At 36.1% G+C, this 15,006-nt stretch overlaps 1 protein-coding gene across 9 annotated transcripts in view; it reads right to left on the reverse strand.

Moving 5' to 3' along the window:
• Positions 1–15,006, reverse strand: part of ESRRG (estrogen related receptor gamma) — a 633,225-nt gene that overhangs the window by 151,424 nt on the left and 466,795 nt on the right. For 2 of the 9 annotated variants that reach the window (XM_075204253.1, XM_075204254.1), the window contains exon 2: positions 6,150–6,281. The exons of the other annotated variants lie outside the window; for them this stretch is intronic. In XM_075204253.1, the coding sequence (XP_075060354.1) occupies positions 6,150–6,193 (44 nt within the window). In that variant the 5' untranslated portion in view covers positions 6,194–6,281. The remainder of the gene's footprint in view (positions 1–6,149; positions 6,282–15,006) is intronic. 9 annotated transcript variants of the gene reach the window in all.

A 15,006-nucleotide genomic window follows, 5' to 3' on the forward strand; every position in this document is an offset into this window, starting at 1 on the left:
CATGTTGCATTGGAGGGGAATGTAAATTTAAAATGTGGGGACAGATTTATATTTGGGGTAGGGCACGTCCTAGATCAACTTTAAATTTCAGTCTAAAAATAACGTTATCAAGTATTTGTGTGTTACATGGAAAAGCAGCCAGTGTTTATTAACTTATGTGCAAAATAATAAACTCATTTGCACCCCTTGCATTGTAACATGGTTTGTCCCGGAGAGCTTTTATTCCTTTTTTTGCCTTACTTTCCTTAATGACTCAGGCATAGATATGTTCACAACACCTTCAGTTTGTTTGTGTTATAGAAAAAAAATAGCAAAATAAGAAACAAAATAAAATGGGTTACTCAGTTTTTGTAACACTATATAGCTGCCAGACTGCCGCTGATGAACACAACCAGGAGCACTAAACTGCATTTAAAAATATTGGTGACATAATTTACAGTTGCTGTGTGCTGGGGGGGTTTGTGAACAAAGCCTCTGTGGTTTTCTGGGGGGTTGTTTTGTTCTTTTTTTTTTTTAAGAAAACCAAAAATGACTTATGTTTAATAAAATATGCAGAATGATGTAATTATCAATGGCTGTGTAATTCTGTAGAATGCCTAACAATGTGCTTGCAATGTGTTACTTGTCCGCCTGCCAACGACCAAAACAAATAGGATTAGGCTTAAGTTAATGTGTCTAAGTTGAAGGTTAATGAAAAACTATCATTAAAAAGATAATTATTCTATATTATTAAGTACACTGTGCCATGTTTGTTTCTGAACGCATTACAAGCTTAGTATGTATACTACTATTAATTGTAAATAACTTTTTGAAGTCACTGTGTATTCTCAGCCTTCTCCTTCCTATAAAAATGCAGGAATCAGGCTGGGGGTTTAGGTCCGTCATTTGCCTTTGCAACTGCACTAAACTCATAAAAACACTAAGGAATCTACCAGACACCGACATAAACTTTGCCAAAAACAAAACAAAACCATTGGCAATAACACTGGGCTTTAAAATTTATTAGACAGTAAAAATACCCAATAAATATATATTTTTTAATAGTACCAACGAATGCATACAGTCTTAATACATCAGAGTTTAATTAAAAACTTGAGACCATAAACAAGAGCCACATATTATTTCAGGCTCGCTCCCGGGTGGCTTCCGTCACACAGTTCTTCTGCCAAGCGAGCAGAAGTAGGGAGGAAGCTGTCTTGGAGTGAGCATACCATAGTATATGGCCCGAATTGGAGGTCACGTCAGGTCATTACATACAACATGCACTAATAAATTATGCTGTAAGTGGACTGCATTTTTTTCACATGCAAAGTACGTAGCGAACTATGTACAAAGTGCTTTAACAAAGGTTTATATTTTAGCTTGCTTGTCTGCAAACTACAGCATTAACTGTGATATAGAGCACATGCACACATCGACATCACTAAGTATATATATATATATATATATATATATATATATATATATATATATATATATATATATATATGCAGTGGCTCTCCTGCTCTGTCTTTTCCTCTCTCTTCACCCTTGCCTCTCCCCTCTTTTGTATTTACACAGCAACCTAAATAATTCACGCTGCCTGTTTTTCTAGACCAAGTGCTCTTGTGTTGAAGCCTGCAATGAGCTATTGCTGCTACCAGATGGACACATGAATGCAGCAGGTGGGACAGATGGCAAAGCGCCCTGTCTGACGCTGGCTGCCTCAGCTTGGAGGGGCCTGTCTTCCAGGTACACTCTTGTCACTGTAGCAGAGACCAGCATGTGGGCTAAGAAAATGTGTAGCAGAAAGGCGGCGCGATGGATGAAATATCCCTGCTGGTGCTGACTGTTTGTATAGTCGAGGATACAGCTTCACAGTAGCCAGAGACTAGTGGATGAAACACTTTTGTATAAAAGGGTAGTTGAGTCCCTTAAATTAGGGACAGTCCCAGCCTTTAAAAAAGCCAGTTCAGTAGTGATCAAATGCACAATAAAATGACTCTTATATTGTATGCTAGATATGCTATATATATGTATATATATATATATATATATATATATATATATATATATATATATATATATATGTATAGGGCCTGACTCATTAAGGAAAGTAAGGCAAAAGAAAGAGTAAGTTTTCTCCTGGACTAAACCATGTTACAATGCAAGGGGTGCACATTAGTTTATTATTTTGCACATAATTTAAATACTCTCTGTTTTTTCATGTAGCACACAAATACTTGATAGCGTTATTTTTACACTGACTAAAGTAGATCTAGGACATGCCCTAACCCAACTATAAATCTGTCCCTACATTTTAAGTAAACCTCCCCCTCCAATGAAACATGGCTTTGCCAAGGTGCAAAGTTACAAATTTTTTTTGCTTTATTTCCTTAATGAATAAGACCCATAGTGTCTGCAATGTGAACCACTCAATAGTTGTCTTTAGTAACAGAAAGGTTGTCACTTTGCTTCCTGCCAATGTAAAAGGTAATATCAACCATAGTCTCAGGGAACAATGCCTCTACTGACCCAATTGTCATGGACAATGGACAAATACTTACTTCGTAAATAACCGTTATGTTTAATAAAGCTAATGTTATTCAAATTTGCAATTTCACACTAAAACCATATCAACCAATCAGGAATTAGCTTTTCTATATGCTTCTGATGAAACTGAGGGAGAAACGCGATAAACTGATTCTATCATATACCAGTTTATATACAGTATCATCAGCATAAGGACACCATTGCTACATCTTTTAGAGAAAAGGAAAAAGCCTCTTCAAAAACTAAGATTGCTGTATTTTCAATAACTTATTAGCATGTTTGGTGAAATGCGCTTACTGTCTTCGAGCTGGGTGGGATTTGCAACACCGTTCGCTTGATGTATTTCAGCCTAAAAAGAGAGCAAAAGAGCCTCTATTTCCTAAAGTTCAGTTCTCTTACCATATAAGAGCTTGTTTGAATCTTATCCTCTTAGGTCTGAGCAGATACATGATTGGCTTTTCCTGAATTGTATGCTATAAATGTGCCCATAATGCTGGATTATTGATATTGTCCATTTTATATTGTTATTATACTGGTAGATTTCTTAACATTTTAAACATAAACCAAGTAATAAAATTGTATATTATTTTTATATAAAAAGCCTTGTATTGCGTTTGTTTGAATATCACCTAGTGCGCACCAAATACTCTCACTGTTATTTTGAATTAGCTGTTACCTGTCTAGTCAATAATTGAATCAGATTTGATTGGTTATTATAAATCTAGTGGAGATGGTTATGACATGACCCTTCAAACCTAGTCTCCGGACATTTCTATATTGTGGACAATGTATTATGCTTTGTGGTACAGGTGGGATTATAATAAAGATAGATGGGGTTACAGGTCGGGTAAGCAGAACATCCCTGTGAAGTTCTAAGGATGTAGGAACAGTTGCAGCAAGATCTGAAATTGGTCTGTTTGGCTACAACTAAGACACCTATGTCATCGATTGTGTAAGTCTTTCTGATCAATGTGTTTGTCAGGGCAGAACAATCACTCTGTTTGTGTATTGGTCATTCCAACCTACTACCTTTTAGTCCATTCTAAATGAAACAGTCTTTGAGGAATTAGAGTGCGACGGTGGTCGACAAGCACAGTAAATGTGGAGGCGGGGTCTATAGATGGAGTGTCATCCCTAGCTCACTGTAGCCGCCATCATACCTCATTCCTACACCCCAAAAACACCCTTTTCTATTATTTGCAGATAAATACCTCTCAGTTGTCACTGTGTTTGTCCCTGGACACTTTGACTCTCTGCTGTTGTTTAATTCCTTGCTGTTATTGTTGGATTCCCAGACAACCAATGATAAGAGACTGACTGGCTGAGAATCATGGGAGTTGTAGTACAACAAAACTTGGGGAGTAACAGCCTACTCTGCACAATCTAAACTAGTTGATTGTATGTAACATGAAAATGGCAAGACACAAACACAAGCAATAATGCTGCCGAAGTTAAACACTGAGCTTTAATTATTGTCTATATGAATATGTGTTTGGAGAATGGTTATTGTTTCAGAAGAACAGAGAAGTAATTTCACAGGCCCTAGACCACAATATCCACTTAGAAGTCATGTGACCAGTCTGTGCTGTATCCGGCTGGGATGTGGGATTGTTATATGTAACCTGTGAGTAATAAGCCAACACTGCTTTCAAATGGCTAGTGAAATTATACAGATAATTTATATTCACTTTTATCTGACAGTCTGGGCTGACGGCCTCCCAAAGCCAAAACCACACTGTCCATAAGTTATCTTCACTAGATCTGTAGTAATGGTTCATACAACAAAATGGTTGACTCCATTGTGAGGAGATAGCTGCACTTTACGCTAGAAATGACTGAAAAGAACACAGATTGGGATGTTCATGATTATTTTGTAACTCTGTATACTCTGCAAAGTATTGAAGGATTAAACCCTAACAAATTGCTATTCCTTATTTGTGGAAAGGACTGTCATTGCAGCTGACTGACATGATGTGTCAGTAAATACTACCATGGTATAGGAAATAATGAAATGAACACATGACTACTAACTACTGGACTGCAGTTTCAGGAAACACTGCCTTATCTACTAAATCGACCGAGTTGGAGAATAAATAACCAGGTTTAAGCAACTAACAAGAGAATGTTAATTAGTTAATCCTTTTGGGGGGGGGGGGGTCATGCATATGGGTTTTCAGCCCACCATGCCCCTCTGCTTTAGATACATTTCATTCAACTTGCACTGAATGGATGCAGCTCAAATGCAACTTAAAAAATAAATCCTAAATCCATATGGTGAGTCACATGGCATCTTCGGGCAATGCAGGGTGAATGATGTGACTCTCAGTCTATACTATGTTGGGTGTTCAGCTTGCATTGCCTGGAGTTACTGTATGAACAGCCCTTGTGATCACCATAGGGATCTATGATCCATTTTCTAAGTTTAGCTGGAGTTGTATTATGGTCCATTCATAGCAACTTGAATGGAATGTTTCTCTAGCAGAGGGGTAGGCTGAATACTCATCTGCATGTACCCTTAAAATATCTCAAAAATACATTTGCCAAAATATCACTACTGTTATTCTGTATTACTATTTAGTTTCATAATAAATGAAAATGATTTTTATACTGCCTAGTTACAAGTCCTATACAAGCTAAAAAAAAAGTTATCCTTCATTGAGATGTCTTCTTAAAGGATGTATCATAGAGATAAAACTAAACATGTTTTTGTATACATATTAATGACCTATTATTTTTATGTTGCTTTAATCTATAGGGAATGACTTTTGGTATCATTCATTGATTTATATTTAAGATTATCCAAGCTGGCAATATCCATTATAACAAGAACTATTTTAACCATATCTATTTAACTATCATTCAAACTAAACGATAAACATTTCAAAGAGTGCAATTTATTGCAATAAAAGGTAATTTGTCTTTATATACTGTTAAATGTTTCAGAAAAATACATTGTTTGCATAACAAGTATGTATGTATGTATGTATGTATGTATGTATGTGTGTGTATTTGTGGTCTATATGTTGTATTCATACGTTTGTGTGTTTTTTTGATCTATGTGCAGTATGTATATGTGTACATATTTGTGATCTATGCGTAGTATTTATATGTGAGTGTGTATTTGTGATCTATGTGCAGTGTATATACTTGTGTATTTGTGATCTATGTGCTGTATGTTTATTTGTGTTTTTGTGATATATGTGCAGTATGTGTATGTGTGGGTATATGTGTGATCTACGTGTCATATGTATATCTGTGTGTATTTGTGATTTCTGTACAGTAGATATATGTGTGTGCTTGCGATCCATGTGCAGTATGTATTTTTGTGATCTATGTGCAGTATATATATATATATATATATATATATGCATGTTTGTGATCTATGTGCATTATATATATATATATATATGTGCATGTTTGTGATCTATGTGCATTATATATATATATATATATATATATATATATATATATATATGTGCATGTTTGTGATCTATGTGCAGTATATATATATCTGCATGTTTGTGATCTATGTGCATTATATATATATGTGTGTGTTTGTATTTGCTATGCGCAGTATGTATGCACTGTTGTGTAAATAAATAGAAAAAAAGTCTTACTTTATCCACTGTTGAGATAAATTGGGTAAATCCCTGGAAGTCATCTTGTTTTAAAATTAGGATTCCAACGAAATGCTCTTTATTTTATTTTCCTATATTCTCCTTCAATAATTGATCTTTAAATTCTGAAAACTAAGAAAGAAAAGATTCATTCTGTGCTTTCTCGTCCTCCTGTCCGCCATGATAAACAGATTAACCCCTGTTCGCTGCCGGAAGGGCAAGGACTGTTCTCTCTAAGCTGAACAATCTGAAAGCGAAAGAGTTAACAGCTGATTTTTGTAAGAATTCCAATCTAAGGGGCTGTATGGAGAATCCCCATAACAGGACAGCCCGGCAGAACAGATATTTCCTTTATTAACTCTTTTGTTCAGCTTAGAAAGATAAGTGACAAGCAGTGGCTTGAGCTGCACAAAGTTGCCGGCAGACGAGGGATTAAGCCAGCACACATACAGTAGTAAAAAACACACATAATCACATAGTTATGGCTTTATCAATACAGTAGTATACTTGGCATCAGTCCTGAAATATGCACGTTTGGGGGAAGTCTAAACTACACACTCAAGGAAAACAATCACACTTTTCAAACCAATTTATTGAGTCCACTGTCTTGTATTGTGTTGCTATATTTAGGGTGTTGATTCAGTCTTTATTTAGCTGCTCTATGCAAACCCAGTGACAGATGCACTTGTGACCCTGGATGACATCATTCGTATTACCTCACTGGAAACTCACAACAAGCCCCTTCACCTGCTACACTAAGGGGTTGACCTAAGTTTATCAGATGGAGGGCCTCAAAATTTAAAGGACAACTACATCTACAATGCAGGAATATCCTGTATATTCCATACACCGTATATTCACTTCTAACAAGCAATCAGAATACACATCTGAAGCTCTTCCTGCATATATGCAAAACTAATATATGTAGCAACTGATTCCAGAAATGTCGTCATCAGTTCCCCCAGAACGCACAGATTACTTCCCAGTCCGATATTGGCACATGTAGCATGTAGGCTTAGTGAATCAGCCACTATAGAGTCCCAGTCCTTCCCTAGTAGGAAATTTTGCATTTCCCTCCAGGTCAGAGGTAACTAGTTTACACATTGTGTGCGATAACTATCAAGCTCACAGTACTACTTGCTGTTACACTGATATATGATTTATCATAGGTTTCGCTATTTGTGACATTACAGCCAGACCCCCTGTATTTGTTTTCTCTCTTTCCTGGTGTGTAACTGGGTATACAATGTATATTAACTAGCCTGAGTGATTTCCTGGTTGCTGAATATTTTACAGAGAACCTAAGAATATGGGAAACTCCAAATGAAGTAATATGTCATCTTTCTTGTTGTGCTATGAGTCTATTTATTAATGCTAAATGAAGGGAAAATGTGAGTTATCCCCATTTACCAAAGCCATCCAGGCCAGTGAAGACTATTGACTTTAGGATGTAAACTCTCACAAGCAGGACTCTCTTTCCTTGTGTTCTCCTTCACTATTCCATCACCCTATGTACCTCTTGGCCTGCTTCATTAGTCCTGTTTTCTTGAGCCTAGGCTTACTTCTCGCTGGTTACTACCATCACTCTCACTCACTGTCCTATAAATAATTTGCATTACCATGTTATCTGTATATTATTTGTCTATTCAGTATGTCTGGCCTTTGTTATTTTTTGTGTATCATGTAATGCGTCATGGATCATTGCGTTCTGTATATGTCATGTACACATACTTGTCAACTCTCCCGGAAAGTCCGGGAGACTCCCGAAATTCGGGTCAGTCTTCCGGGGGAGCTGGCATTTTCTTCTGCATCCCAGGTTTCACAGAGAATCGCGTCATTTGACGCGATTCTCGGTGATTCACGCCATTTTGGAGGGCGGGAGGGGGCGGGGCGAGGCCAATCACTTCATTTTGGCCCCACCCCCACGACCCCGTCATGGTGGCGGTGCCAAAATGACGCGACTGGCCTCGCCCCGCCCCTGTTTCCGGGAGTTGGCAAGTATGCATGTACGGTGCTGCATAATATTTTGTGGCATCTTATAAATTTATAAATCAAAGATAATAGTAATAATAATTGCGGGTATTGCCAGCATTAGCCTTTGCTGGGAGTAACTGCAGATATATCCCCAATAATATAATGTATAATGCACAAGGAAGCCTTTTTATCAAGGACCGCTGCAATAAAAGTTTAGCCACTGTCCTCCTATCCTCATCCCAGGATGTCGATAATGTTGTTTTCTTTTTTTAAATAAAGGTTTTTTTTAAAAAAAATAAAAACACTTTTTTTTTAATATAACTGTATTTTTTTATTTTTCTTTGTGAATCTGGAATTGGAAGCCCAAGTCCAGACATCCAGTTCCAATGCACATGCGCGATCCAGAAAGCCTTCTTCTCACACATGCGCAGAGGGACCCAGCACTCGCAGGGCAAGCAGTAAGATTCCTCACAGCTGCATGGTAAAATTTTATTGATAAATAGGGTTTTCTCTCTATGCGATTAGCATCTCTAAAACAAAAATCTGTGTTATCACCCCATTGTAATAAACAGACCCCTATATGTTAATACTGAAATCACCACATACATATATAAGGAATACATAAAAAATAAAAAGTTGTGCCCTATTACAAGTGCCCCTCGAACAGAGGGGGTTATATTCTGACTGTATTAGCAAAGGGTTAAGCAGTCGCAGCTGCACAGATCAGTTTGCACAGTGAACTGAGCGCTGTTTAGTAAACACGGAATGCAGGCCTGCCCTGACTTCTGACTTCTATCTCTTTGAAGATGGGGCAATAGGGGAGTGTGGTTTCTGTTTATAGTGTACACTCTGCCACTCTCCTAATCCTGTTTTATGTAGTTCACACCTGCTGCCGACTAGCTGTCTGCTGATAGCTTGCGGTTCCTGCAGCACTACACACACAGTCACATCTTAGCTTCCTTTGGAGACACATTGTAAACTACCCAAACCAAACTAACAAAACCCCTCCAGAAACGCAGCTAGTGTGCATCGCTTTACAAAATACACAAGACCTTTTCTTTTTATGAGCTTCAAAGTTATTCTTAAGAAAGAAGCCTCACACAACAATAGGTTCAATAAAACAAGCCACCAACATTTGGTGAATGGCTGATCCTTCTACATTATTATGGGGTTTGTGCTGCAAACTCAAAAAGAACCAATTTAAATATAGTTTGCTGTGTATGTGGACAATCAAATGTTAAACAAAAAATTTGTAGGGTTCAATTATTTTTAACCAATATAAAACAACTCATTTTATTTTATATTCTTTGTCCGATTCTGTTTCTGGAACCCATGTGAGTCATCCACATACGGTGCCCTATTCCAATCAGTGCAGTCCGCTATAGTCTGTAATTATAATTGATTTCTATATATTTATCATGGGTTATTTTATTATAAGGGATGCTGGTAAAGTTTAAACATAAAATCTCCCTAAAAAAAAAAGTAGAACATTGCTGATTTCTCCCTAATTACTTAATGTAGACGCCGAGTGACCCAAACTGCTTTCAAATTATTGTTGCAAATCTTAAATATAAGAAGGGTGATGGGCAACATTCGACTAACTATTGCATTATTATGGTACAAAAATTATATTGGGTATATATTCTCTTTAACATACTATAAATTATATGTTAAGTAATATGAAAACAATGAAATAGAAAGTTGAACCTTAATATAAAAAGCTTGTAAATAAAATCCATGCGCAACACTTAGGGGTTTCCATAGAAGTCAATAGCACTTTAAATCCGGGGAATCAAATATGGGTCTGATTTTAATTAGTGCCACCTAGTGGTGGAATAACTACTTGGAGATGGTAAAACAGAACACACTGTATATAATTTATAAGGCAAATGGGAATGACAAATTGTCTGCCAATGTTTATCTGTAATAGTAACATTATATAAAACACCAACATATAGAAAATATATATATATATATATATATATATATATATATATATATATATTCATACAGTGTATATATATATATATATATATATATATATATATATATATATATATATATATATATATATATATATATATGTGCATGTTAATTATTGAACCAATCATCTACTATAAGCATCCATCTAATGCCAACAGATAAATTAATGCATGCAGTATATCAATACAGAGCCACAGTATATCACTTCAAATGGATAGGGGGATACAGAAGTACATAAGTTGGGTTTTAGAGGACCATAGCCCTTCTGGCTTACAATCTAAGGAACATATACAACCTCATGATTATCTATGGTTTCGCTCTACCGTAGTGAAGGTTTTATTTTGCTTCCCGGCCTTTGTGTCTTTATAAAACAGAGCACTGTGGGAAAATATTTTAAATAAGCTGTAAATGAAGGTGGATGCATGGGGTTCAGCTGTAGAAGGTAATCAAGCCTCTTCAAAAGGTCTGACATGGAGTGGGTGTTATTGAAAGGAATGTACCATAAATCTTGTCACAGAGGTATTCAGCCCTGGCATTTTTTTTACAGCCCAAACCATTTTTTTTTTTTACGTTTTATAATAAGATGATAAGGATTTAGTTCCAGTTGAATAAGCCATAAACCTACAGATAGTTAGAGAATCAGTGATCAAAGTTGTGGGTTAATGACCACCAAAATACAGACAGAAGTGATCGGCCCACTAACTGGGAATTAAAATGTATATGCATTATACTCATAAGGACTGCTGTGATAGTAAGATATGTCTTAATGTGTTCATCAAGGGCAGCATTTATAATTATAGTCATCATATATCTATATAGGAGACAATATATTTTGCAACACTATACAAAGATGGCTGTATACGGTAGGAGTAGCTCATTGGTCCAACTGTAAAACAATGACGACTACAATTTTTGTTGGACAACCTGGTTCAAATCACCTTATTTCCTTATTCTGCAGGCAGCAAAATGATATTACAAACTCAATTATATGCACAGAGCTATATAAGATTATATTCCCTATATAAAATAAATTCTGTGGAACTATTGCATAATATGGCAAACACAAATACAGGAGGTTGCAAATTATACAATTGTAAGCTCTTGAGAACAGAATTGACATTGACATACACAGAGCCTATCAGAAAACATAGTTAAATAATATATTAGAGTTTACTATTGCTGAAAATAACCACAGTTGTCTCTAATACAGAAGATTCACACAAGATTGTCTGAGATTCTAAAAAAAATTACCATTATTTAAATTTTACAAAAATTAGCTGTTGCAAAGCTTAAAAATAATCAGCTGGGATTGGCCTCTCTATATATCGAATAATGTATTGTAAGCTCTGCTATATTTAGTCTTGCCTTAAAACAGAATACCTAATTTATTAAAAATAAAGTCTTAATTTAATATTTTCACACAGTTCAGGCCATCTAATTGAACATGTGCTTTATTTGCCTTTTTGCTACCTTTTTTTGTACGTTCTTCTGTGTTACCTTCAGGTGAATATTCTGTCATCTATTTTGGCCTACTTTGGCTTTCTACATTGTTTGTTTACATTGTGTGGTAAAACTTTCTAAATAAAGTTATTAACAAAAAATAAAGGCTTAAAGTTGACTATATTGCATATCACTTGAAGAAAAGTAAGTGACAATGAGTCAAGTTTTAGGAGTCGGTGTACCCCAAACAAATGGAGCTGCAAAGTGTCTCCAACATATTTGGTTTCCAAAAGGTTAAAATTGCAAGGTGTAGTCAGGAGGCCTAAATTATATTATTCACTGCCACGTAGAATTTGTCCTGGTTGCACTAATAAAGCTGGATTAATCATCTCCAAACCAGGTATAAGAAAAACATTACGAGCATAGTGGCAAGTCAAGAATACAATGGGGGTGCCAAAGTAACTGCTCATAATTCCATCCAGTGTAACAGCAAATTGGGAAAAAATATTCACGGTAGTTTAGACATATGAATGGTGGGTTAAAAAAAAAAAAAAAAAGTAATAGTCAAAGTAAAAAATTATTTTCATAAACCCAGTATGACAATCTTATAAAATGTTGAAAAAATTAATGAATGTTACGTGTTGTTGCCACAACAGCTTATTTGTAAATAAATAATATAGTTTTCATGGTTACATGGACATAGGGGTCCCCTTAATTGCGTCACAGCGTAGATATATCGTTCAGTTTACCAGATTCAAAAAATATCAGGCATGGTTGCCGTAACTCCCTTTCAAGGTAAGATAAGTAATAAAAACACGTTAAATGTTATAAGTGTTTAACTTATCGCTTGCTGTGAAATCCAGGTTCACTAGAAGGGTACAGAAAGTGTGTATGTGGCATGGCTTCTTGTCGACCACGGTTGTTGTTACAATTTACATTTTTAAGAAATGATAAAAAGGAGGGATTCTAAAGAATGCCCCATTACCTGCAGTAAAGGTGTGCTGGCAGGATCATTTCATCTATAGCTATTTGGTTGAGCTCTATGAACGTTTGTCCATAGAGCAATATGGATGGCTTTTCAGTATACTGCTTGATAAGGTAACATAGTGAACCCCTTATTTGTTTTTTTGTGGGGTCTCAAATGGTTAAGGAGAAATCCGCAAAAGGGGGACTTGTCCTTGAAACAGTTGTACACTGAAACTTTGTTCAGAGTTGACTATTTGGTCACGGATTGAGTTTTCAAGTAGCGGAGGACGCAAAATGTAAACCACCCTAGCATTGCTTTATGTTATTAATTAAATGGTCTGTAGTTTCAAATTGTTACAGACAAAACTCTGGGTTCTTGTGCGATCCATACACTTAGAAATAAAGGATTTTCTAAAGATAGACACTTGGTCAATTTATCATCCTTGACCATTCAGTTTTCTTGTATTCCCCCTGGTCGGCTGAGTGGGATGGAAAAGAGGCGCAGTGTCTTATCGAATCGTATTGATTCCAGGGTGTCAGTGATCTAATCAAGAGCAATCAATACTAATCCAAAATCAATCAAAACACTTTTTACACTATCATTTATCAAATCAGAATGCAACAGCCACTTCCAAGCATAAAATGAAGAAAAATGAGAAACGCAACCGAGAGGAACGGAGACAAAGAGTAAGTAAGGGAAAAGGGAATACAAACAGCTATAAGAGTCGAAAAACTCTCAAAATTTAACTCCTCCAGAACTGCACTGGGTTGTAATGAAGCCATTAGTCAATCTGTCTTAATATTGTTCTATTATTTCATATACTGCTAGTTATCTCAATAAAAAAATATGTTATACCAATATATTATATATTCTATATAAGGATTAAATATAATTTTAAATCATGCTGGATAAACGTAAAGACCTTCAATTGAAAACTTTGATAGAGCTACATCTGAACACAACATTTATTCTATCTAGATTTTGCTACACTACAGGGGAGTGCCCATAATGAGTAAACTGCCCTACAGTTGGCGTAAGCATCAAGTTTAGGGGTGAAAAGCAAATGATAGGAACATCATTATAACAATGTACATTTTGTTGGAGCAGAAGTCTAAATGAGATGTTTCTACCATCTTCGCAGCTGTAATAATGATAAAAGAGACGCTGTGTTTTATAGCGGACACCGCACCGATGTAAATTTCTATATTGGTTTACATAAGGGATGAAAAAGGCGCCAGTTACCTTCTCCAGAATAGCAATGAACAGCCAAGGCCGCACTTAACATATTATAATGTCATGACTACATGGACAAATGATTCTATGTTGATTCTGAACCAGGCAAGGAGTTGCAAATGCTTTCATGAGGGATAAACTGGGTAACTGACTACACCCAATTAAATCAACTGAGCTAAAAAAAAAAATCTGCACTGCAGTCTACTCGGCTGCAGCGGAAATACAGCACAGCAGCAACGGACATAGCGGTCATTGGGCTGAATTGCAGCGGGCTTCAACTACAGCCAAATTTCGTATTTGCACTTGTTCTTGTGGACTCCGGACTCAATAGTCTTCTATTTGGAGAAAAAAAAAATATCTTACTTAATGAATCAATTAAGATTGTAGAGTATTCAATTGAACGGGTGTTCCTAGCTTTTAATACACTAAACAAACTCATGTTGATATGTCTCTTAACTTCTCCAATCGTTTTCAGGTTTGATTAAAACACTTGCGTTTCGCCTTTCTCAGACATATAATACAAAAGTCATTAGTACATTATATCATGGACAAGCTTCACTACCGCATAACTCTATCAATGAGTGTCTTAATGGAGGGTGCCTTTCGGGACTGGCCTATAGGATGATAAACTGATCCTACATCATTCTATTTCTACATATTTTGGTTAATTTAACTTTATTTTTTAGTGAGGGTCTTTTAATTACATTACAATGCAATACACATGATGACAGCAAATACATCTCCATAATGTAATTCTTTTTTTTTTTTGTAGTCAGTGCATTTGAAGACAGGTAATCTACCCCCCCATTCATAATTGTGCTCCACAAAAGATATTACTCTTTAACTTCAAGCAAAGATCAGCAGCGTCTGAAACATTCACTTCTGGTAATGTAAAAGCATTGGCATTTAACTGCGTTCCCGATAAGACGGTGCCAGAAAAAAAACTGATTATTCTTTTCTTATTCAAAGCATATCAGCATTTCGAAAGCTCTTTCAATCTTATCAGGTGTATGAACAGCGAATTTACTGAAAAACTGTTTGTTCGGCTCCTCAGTCTCTGCGCTAGGTTATCAGATAAAACCACACTAACTAACTGTATTTATACACAATCATATTTAGAATGAAATCAGTAGTGTAAACTGCTGATAATGCCTGCTGCCAGCTGTACTCTGGGCAACGTTGGAATGCCTTAAGGGCAATAACTGAAGACACTCCCGATGAAGGACCCAGCGAAGCCTTCAAAACACCATTTAAGGAATT

Source organism: Mixophyes fleayi, chromosome 3, assembly GCF_038048845.1.
Source record: "Mixophyes fleayi isolate aMixFle1 chromosome 3, aMixFle1.hap1, whole genome shotgun sequence".
Classification (NCBI taxonomy): Eukaryota; Metazoa; Chordata; class Amphibia; order Anura; family Limnodynastidae; genus Mixophyes; species Mixophyes fleayi.